The sequence below is a fragment of the Barbus barbus genome, assembly GCF_936440315.1.
Source record: "Barbus barbus genome assembly, chromosome: 2".
In the NCBI taxonomy this organism is placed as follows: domain Eukaryota; kingdom Metazoa; phylum Chordata; class Actinopteri; order Cypriniformes; family Cyprinidae; genus Barbus; species Barbus barbus.
Genome location: NC_136730.1, coordinates 36,506,662 through 36,516,245, shown reverse-complemented (window position 1 = coordinate 36,516,245; position 9,584 = coordinate 36,506,662). Strand labels below are relative to the sequence as shown.

General features: G+C 42.9%; 1 protein-coding gene across 1 annotated transcript; it reads right to left on the bottom strand.

Annotated features, from left to right (window-relative positions):
- Nucleotides 1–508: 508 nt before the first annotated feature.
- On the bottom strand, nucleotides 509–1,933 carry LOC306885269 (uncharacterized protein; the record flags this gene model as incomplete). Its single annotated transcript, XM_079441682.1, has 1 exon — nucleotides 509–1,933. The coding sequence occupies one exon, from the start codon at nucleotides 1,931–1,933 to the stop codon at nucleotides 509–511; it is 1,425 nt and encodes a 474-aa protein (XP_079297808.1).
- Nucleotides 1,934–9,584: the final 7,651 nt, after the last annotated feature.

The window sequence follows — 9,584 nt, the reverse complement described above, 5'->3', positions numbered from 1 at the left end:
ATAATTACAATTTGGTTCCCTGTTGAGGGATTCACGCCGTGAGATCAGAATTTGTACTTGAAAGGGTTCTTGTTTTACATACAGGAATGGGGGATCTGGGGGAGGAAAACACCTTTTTAAGAGACACATGACTTTTCTCATATTTTATAACTTCTTTTAGCTTTTCATTATGGTTGGGAGAATGAGACCATTTTACCAGGCGCACAGGGACACTTTAAATGATATCAAACATGTATAGTTACTTCTTGTGCATACCTAACATTGCATAGGTTTCAGTGTATTTTATGTGAGGAGGAGGAGGGGGGTGAAGGGGAAATAGTGTGTGTGAAGTGTGAGCTGCACTGTGTGCTGCATCTCTGAAGTTCCCTTTACATCTGCAGGAGATAGTTCAAGTGTTAATTTTCAGGGGGGCCTTTTGTTTCGTCGAGGGGTAAATCAGACATATTGGCACCAGCCTTACAGCTCCCTCATTTGGCACCGTGGGCCACTCACAGGGTTTCCTGCGGTGTCACTTCAGTCGTTGTAAGGTGGGTAGCTTTAAGGGGCTGAGAGTCAAGATAGTATTGGTGGATGTTTTTACCGATCTGATAAGGTGTCGGAAGTAGCAACATTGGAATAACGTAAAGGAGAAGATGAGTGCGCTTCCAACCGCACAACCTCGAAGTACCCAGTCCCACCAAGTATATGCAGACTGTGCGGATCGGGTCGATGAGCTAGACAGGATCTGTGCAGTCTTTCGCGCCAAATTTGTCTCCACTTGCGCCTGAGAGAGGTGGTATTCTGTTTGGAGAATGACGTTCTGTACCAGGTCCATCGTGTCGACCAGAGCTTGTGTTCCGTGTTCATAAAAGGTGTCTTCCCACCACGGGGAGACCTCAGCGTCCTTCGGCATCCTTCCGAGGATGTCGATCTGGCCCATAGAAAAATCCTCTGTCACTTCCAAGCAAAAGGAGTGATTAGCAGGACAGGTCAGTCCTCCATATGTGAACGAATTCATTTCACTGATGACGCACCACTGAGTATAAGACACCTGAACAGCATTTGAATGGCCATGCAACGATTCAACATTTATGAGTTTGCTATCATTGGAAGAGAAAGGTTGTAATGTGTTACATGTGCAGACAACATAATTGTGAGTTTCATGACAACAAGTGCGACTGGTAAACAAGGTCTCAGTACCCTTCAAAGTCATATATCCAGTGAGGTGATCCCATTGAATTACCTGATCTTTAACTACCACTCCAAGGGAGCGAATAGTAGTGGAATTTGGATAAACTTGATCTGGGTGGATTAAAGGAAAAGTGGCAAAAAACCCAATGCAACCAATACATTCGTTTCCAGTATACATCATAATTGTGGATAACAGTTCTGAATATTTGACATTTTTCATTTTTTCTGAAGAGAACCATCTATGCAAATCTAAGACCTCAATTAAATCATTCAAGACATGTCTCGGGGTTTTGTGAAGACGAAGGTCTAAAATTTCCTGTCTTGTTGCAGTAAACAAATCTTGTGCATATGATCTGCAGGCTAAGTCACGTTCGATGGTACGGGTCTGATTGAACAATGTGTGGCTGATCGTTAGAAGCGCCTGCGCCTCAGAACGAACCGCTTTGATGATGTTATCATTGCTATTAGTGATGTGTTGAAAACCAGTGGCCATCTGATCTGTCAACCATGTGGAGAATTGGGATTGTTTGGTTATTTTATAGGTGTTGGCTGCTGAATTAATTGATCCAAACAAGCCAGCTATATTGCCGAGCAGGTCTCTTTTTGAGCGAGCAGGTGGAATTTGGACGGCAAGTCTGTCTTTGTAATCAGAAATTAAATCATCGATTCGTGACTGTAGCCATGCATGTGACTCATCATTAACATCACAATGTTTTGTATAAGCAGTAAGTATGTTGGAAATGTTGTAAGTCACATGTGTCATTACCAAATTTACATCATGTAATAAGGTTTTGTTGATGTTTCCTCTAATCAGTCCACCAGGAGGAATTGAGTGCAATTCCGGACATTTTTTGGGTTTAGTGTATCCACAGGTGGTCAAATTAAAACAATACATAACAGTCCATGAACAGTTGTGTGGATTGGTGAAATTGTCTATGCTATGTGAACATTTTCCGACACAATATGTTCCTTCCTTTCGGTTGGTCCACACAAACGTTTTTGGTTTCTGCTCGTTAGGTGTGTATGATGTGAGGTCGTACATTAACTCTGTGAACCTCATGTGTGTGTCATTATGCGTCTCCGTATGTGTACACCTATATGTTGCAGGTTCCAAATTTGTAACATTATAGCACAATTTTGGGTCTATGCCATTGTTGTTGTTCTCATGTAGTGTGTCCATGTTACCTATTGTGTCGCCTGAATCTATTTTAAGTTGATACCAGGCAGTGAGGTTGTGCATGAATTTTGGTGCTCGAGTGTATCCTGAAATGTTTCCTGACGGTGGGTGGGTGCTACCTGAACTACAGCAAATTTGTGGTGTGCAATTTGGATCCGGTACTATACCGGGAGGCCATGTAGCTGTTTCTTTGGGTGTGAGTGTGATTTTTGGTGTGGACGGCCCCTTGGAGTATTTCCACACCCACCTCCCACATTTCAGGTTGTGTGTGAGTGAAACCCTTTGGCCCAGTCTGATGCACGTGGGCCCTGACACTTTTCTTTCATCCGGCCTCCATGGGATCGCTGCAGTCGACCTGGAAGACAGGAAGAAAAGACAGTGACAGTTATTTATTTATTCTGTGTACCTTTAAATGATTTGCACTGAGACATGTGATACCACTTCAGTTTCCCTTTTATGGTTGTGGCCACACAGCTGTTGCATACAGCTTTAATTTCATATGGGCCGTGCCATCTGGGTGTGAATGCACCTTGCTTCACAAAAACACGTATCATTACCACGTCTCCTTCTGAGAATTTCACCTCAGAGTTTGGGTTGAATTGTGCATCATTTGTTAGGTCTGATTGCTGTTGTTTCAGAGCAGCGTGTGCATGTAGCACTTCTAGCCTCTCTCGTAATTGCTTCAACACAGACTGTTGAGTTGCGATCACGAGAGGCCCCAGGTCTGCTGGGGAAATTTCTGGGTCGATGGGCAGTTTCATGACTCTTCCAGTCATGAGTTCAAATGGACTGATACCTGTGGCTTTTGAAGGAGTTGCCCGCAGTATTGTTAGAACTGTGGGCAGAGCATCAATCCATTGGTTTTTGTGTTGTGCAATCTGTTTCGAGATGCTTTCTTTTATGGTTCGGTTAAGACGTTCCACCATACCGGAGCTCTGAGGCCTGAATGAAACGTGGAATCTTTGTTTGATGTTCAGCATTTGGCATATGTTTTTCATCACCTGGCCTGTGAAGTGTGTGCCCTGATCAGATTCAATTTGGATTGGTGCTCCCCAGAGTGGGAGAATTTGGTTCGCTACCACACGTGCCACTGTTTTTGCATTGTTATTGCGAGTAGGAATCGCCTCGACCCATTTGGAAAATTTGTCAATTATCACAAGGCAATAACGATACCCTCCTTTGGCACTGGGTAGTGGACCTATAAAATCCAATTGGAGCGACTCCCAAGGTCCCTTGGGTGGCTCTGGTCTACACAGTTTTGTACGGCCAGGTTTACCTTGGTTAATGGTGGCACATACAATGCATGTGTCACACCACCTTTGAATGTCTGATGCCATTTGTGGCCACCAGAAGTTCTTTTGTATCAGCTGTTGTGTTTTGGGAGCTGATACATGTGCATAATCATGGTATAACTTTATCACTGGTTTCTGGAGGGCTTCTGGAACGATGTATTTATCGTCTCTCAAAATCATGCCTTCAGTGACCTTGACTAGTTGGTCCTGCTGCAGGTGCGGTGTCAGTTCTCCATCAGAACTCCACAGTTCTTGTTGGTACTGTTTCAAGTCAATAGGGACAGTCTGAACCGCACTCACAGCAGGAACAATCAGTCTGTCAGGCAGCCATTCATCTCCCTTTTTTGCTGCTAATTTTGCTAATTGATCTGCAATGTTGTTGTTTCTTTCGTGTTCATCTGGATTCTTGTTAATGTGCGCGCGCACTTTGACGACGGAGAGTGAGGAATCGCGTGTTTGAATCTCCTGCCAAATCGAAGTTATGATGTTAAAATGTTTGATTGGCGTTCCGGCAGATGTGAGGAATTTTCTCAACTGCCACTGTGCCATAAAATCATGGACTGCACCAAAAGCGTATCGACTATCAGTATATACACACAGCGGTTCGTGATGTGATCTGATTGCTTCGAGTAATGCAATAAGTTCAGCTTCTTGTGCAGATGTGTTTGCGGATAGTTTAATTAGCAATTGGTTAGTGCCTGAATTGGGGGAGTGAGGAGTCCACACCGCACATCCTGTGCAAAATTTTCCATCATGCCAGTATCTGGAACCATCAATGTACACCCGTGTCTGATTTGGGAGTTCTTGATCATGAACTGGGCTCTGAGCTTCTTGCTTGGTTTCGCATGTGTGTGGGTGGCCCTCTACATCTCCCAATAAATGAGGCAATATTCGGTCGTTCACTGTTGTGATGTCACGTGCTTGTATATCTGCTAACCATCTGGCTAACCGTTGCGACGACACACCTTTTATTCGACCCTGCAACAGCATTTGTACTGGCGTGTGCACTGTATGTACAACGATAGATTGAAAACCTACAATCGGTTCAGTTGCTGTCAACATCCAGTGAACTGCCAGCACGTGCTGAGTGCACGGGTCGAATCCTTGTTCGACCGTGGATTTTTTTCGGCTGTAATAGGCGATCGGGCGTAATTTCCCCCCATGATCTTGTGTTAAAACGCCACTTAGAGTGTTTTCATTTGCGTCCACTTGTAAGTGGAATGCTTTTTTGGGGTTGGGCAGACCGAGCGCAGGAGCACTGCACAAATTTTCTTTTAGACTCGTAAAGGCTTTTTCGTGTTCCTCTGACCATTCTAGGACGTCAGAGGGCTTTGATTTTCCTTTTAAGAGGGAATACAATGGCGTGACTACGTTTGCAAAGTCTGGAATGAAGTCTCTTAAGTAGTTTGCTGTTCCCAGCACTTTCTGTAACGCGTTCAGTGTGTGTGGTCGGGGGAGTTCAGCAATGCATTTCCGCCTATCCTCTGTTAATGCTCGGTGGCTTTGCGTTATCGTATAACCCAGGTACTGGACCTCGTTTTGTGCGATTTGAGCCTTTTCTTTGTTTAATTTGAAGCCAGCTTTACCGAGTGTTAACAGTACTTCGTCAACGAGTTGCAAATGATCATCAAATGATCCCTCGGTCGCGAGAAGTATATCATCAACGTAATGGATCACGTTTCCGGTTCCTGTCAGTGGATTAAGTGTGTCTTCTAATGCTCGGTGAAAAATCGCAGGACTGTTATGAAGGCCTTGAGGCATTCGTTCCCAGGTGTACTGGATTTGATTCACAGTGAAGGCCAATTTCCACTGATCCGCGCGTTTGATTGGGATGGACCAGAAACCGTTCTTTACATCGAGTACTGTAAACCAAGACGCTTGTGTTGAAATCTGTGATAATAACGTTGATGGATTTGCCACTATAGGTGTAGCCTTGGGCAAAACTTTGTTAAGACGCTGATAATCAATACAGAGACGCCATTTTCCGTTCGATTTTGGTACTGGTAAACACGGAGAGTTTGTGGTCGAACTACATCGACGGACTATTCCTCTGATCTCAAGTTGTTGTACAATTTCATGAACGGCTGACTCGGCCTCTGGTTTAATGCGGTATTGTTTTTGCGGGGGATGGGGTTCCCCTTCAATGCATACAACAAAGTCAATAAGGCCGCAGTCATGTTCATGTGTAGCCCAAATGTGATCGTGTTTGTTTACCATTTGTTGAATGGGATCTGGAGTGGATATGGACATAATACTCGTTATGTTTTTTGGTAGGCATTTTTTTACAGTTTTGTCTGTTTTCAATTCAATTTGCTTTTCAAAGCAGTGAATTACAAAGCCATACTTCCGCATAATGTCCATTCCCAGCACAGTCCCTTCACTGTTGTTAGGTAAATACCAGAGGGGTTCTTTCAATACAGTCACGCCTAAATCGAGTTCAACTGGCTGTGTTTTTGTTGCAATCATTAACGTGGCGCCGATGCCTTTGATCTGAATAGTTTCGTTGGTTAAAGGTAATGGAATGTCTGTACAGGAACAAGATGCGCCAGAATCAATAAGTACGTCCGCTAACCGGCCTCCTAAATTAGCTCTTATTTTTATTCTGTTTCCGCTCTTAATTATGCTCCCTACAGCGATGGAGGCCACGTATCCCTATTGGTGATGATATTTTTCAGTCGTGCCGCTCGCGTTGTGGGCCGCGCCATTTTGGGTTTTTTGTTTTTGAAACTCGGTGATGAAATCAGCAAATTGTTTATATAAGTTTGAGTCGTCGCTAGAGTGCGTTTTTTGGTAATGATTTTCTTGCTCTTTTGACTCTTTCTCTCTTTTTTGGCAATCTTTTTTTAAATGGCCAGACTTTTTGCAATAGTGGCATAGCATTTTGTTTGGAGATCTTTTGCTAAATTTGTCTGGGCTGTTCCCTTCTGTTAACCATTGTGCGGACGCAATGTTGCGGGGTTTTGTTCTCCATCTGAGTTCTATTCTTGATCCCCAATCCACTATCGCTCGGAACGTGTTTTCGGCCGGGTCGACGCCATTTGATAAAGCCTTTTGAATTGGAATGCCGGCGTTGTTCTTTACAAGTTGTAGTAACGCGTCATGGTTGCGGTCTGCATTTTCTAGGCCTGAGTGTTCTCTGTATGTTACCCATAACCGTTCAGCATACGTTTCAAATGACTCATTACTCGCTTGTTTGATTTCTAATATTTTGCTCCAATCGGCGTGTGTCGGTCCCCTCATGTCTAATAATGCTTGTTTTAGACGCTCGTAAATAATTTCGTTGGTTTCGTTATTGTCTCGGTTCATTATGTTGCCAGATTTCATCTCTGCGGTTAGTTTCGGTTTGAGCTCATCAGGGATAGTGAGGAGAGCAATTTGCCATACATCTCTGATTTCTAATTTGTACACATTGGCCTGTAACATCAATGCTTCCCAGTAGGGTTGAAACGGCCCTTTTCTCGGCATAATTCCTACGACTTGTTTATGTCTAGAACCTTCTTCGCATGTTAACGGGCGACTGATCGTTGTGATTTCATCATCCGCATTCGTCATGGTTTTAAGCACAGCGACTTTAACTGATTTATTTGGCAAATCATTCGATTTTGTTCGAGTCTTTATTGGGCTTCGCAGGTTTGGCGTTTCAGGCCACAGGCTCACAACAGCTCGGCTACGAGTTTCTCTCTGTGGCCTAGCGCTACATCTTAAAGCGGCATCGTCATCATCACTCTCATTTTCAGCCTCTAGCTCGAAGGTTTCTTCCAGTGCTGCCTGTTTTACTGCAGCCACTGGAAAACCTGATTTATCGCAGCAATTTTCGAGAGCTGATATGTAATTATTGCCGGTTTGAAGTTTTCTTTGAATTTGATCAATTGTTGTCGCCATTTCTTCGCGCTGTCTAGCCCACCCCTTTTGTTCGTAGGTAAACGCTTCGACTTGTGTTCTTAGCTTTTGTAATTCGTCAGATCGCAACCTCTCGATTTCTTTGATATTTGCTATTGTTCGTTCGTTCTCGGTTATGGTCTCGAGGTCGTTACGACGAAGCAAATACACAATTGCAGCGGGGATTTTCTTGTACTTTTTCTTGGATTTTAGTTTCGCACCCTCGGCAGAATACCAGGATATTATTTCGTTGTTACTCCAGTTTAATTTTAGTCCCTTGTCGCTTAACCGAACAAGGAGTTTTCGCAATTGCACGCCTAGAAGCGTCATTATCTCTTCATCTACACTGCCGTGCTTTCCCTGAAAAGACATGTTTCGCGTCTAATTCTTTTGCCCACCGGATTTTTCGGCTCCGGTCTAAACAGGGTATTCCGACCCGTACTATAAATGTGTCTATATGTGAGATGTAAACAATCTTTCCCTCAACACTTTTACAAGGCAAAAATCTACTTACCACAGCAGCTGGAGATAGATGAGAGGGAGATCAAACCTCATGTTCCAGGCTGGGTTCAAGTTGAATGTCGCGCTGGAAAGACGTTGCTCGTCTGTTGCGAGATCACGGAGGCGTGGTCACCACTTTGTAAGGCTCGTTTATTGGTCCAATGGAGGTTTCCAATAAAACGAGGAAGGTCTCTCTGCGTATTGCTTGTCTTTCCTTTTCGCAACACAACAAGATTAAATGCAATATATTTCTTTCACATATAATAACTCGTTGTTTCATCTGACTCCATAAATGAAAGGTTTTAATGATATCTGTGCATCATTAAAGTGAACGAATGTTTGATTGTTCTGTTAAGCTCTGATTATACTTTTTCACATATAATAACTCGTTGTTTCATCTGACTCCATAAATGAAAGGTTTTAATGATATCTGTGCATCATTAAAGTGAACGAATGTTTGATTGTTCTGTTAAGCTCTGATTATACTTTACCCGCTTAGATCAGGAAACTATATCGCTTCGAGTTCCTCACTAGGTCTCCGGCACAATTTTTGTCAGTTCCAATGACCCAAAACAGAGGTATTTGGCTAAATATCTGAGATTTGCCGTATTCCCACGTGCAGAATCAAAGATATGTAATACTTAGCCCCCTTGGCTGCCCCTCAGGAACTTAATTCAATAGTTTACTTTAGTAAAGTCTTCCTTTTGACCACCATTTAAGAACATTAGTCGATCAACTTTACCTTTCTTCAAAATGGCTTTGTCCGGCCAAGCTCGTGGCTTTTCCCACGTAAACTTATCTAAAGTAACATTAAATTAGAACAGAGGTCATCGACGCATTCAGATCTAGGCTGATCAAACAGCATCTGCTGATTCTAGACAGAAACTTACTCGTCTCCTCATCCAAGCACACGTGAATCTAGGTATCGGATTATTAGTCGTCACTAATCCCTGACGCAAACTTGTGGAAATATACGAATCCGACAATCTACTTGGGAAAACAAATCTCAGAGTCGGTCAGAATACAATCAAACGTTTACAATTTATTGATCAGGTAATGAAGCAATAATTCAAAATCCAATTCACAAGAATAAAATCATCAGTTGAACATGTCATAACAACAATTCAGAAATAGAGGAATTTGTAGAAATTATTACCTGTCAACAAAACTACACACAGCATTTGTGTGGGAAGTCAGCTTACAGACTCCCCGAACGTTTTTGCACCTTTTCCTTATATACCCAGCTAATTCAATATTCCTACCAAATGGTGGCGTTTGTCTTTATAATTACAATTTGGTTCCCTGTTGAGGGATTCACGCCGTGAGATCAGAATTTGTACTTGAAAGGGTTCTTGTTTTACATACAGGAATGGGGGATCTGGGGGAGGAAAACACCTTTTTAAGAGACACATGACTTTTCTCATATTTTATAACTTCTTTTAGCTTTTCATTATGGTTGGGAGAATGAGACCATTTTACCAGGCGCACAGGGACACTTTAAATGATATCAAACATGTATAGTTACTTCTTGTGCATACCTAACATTGCATAGGTTTCAGTGTATT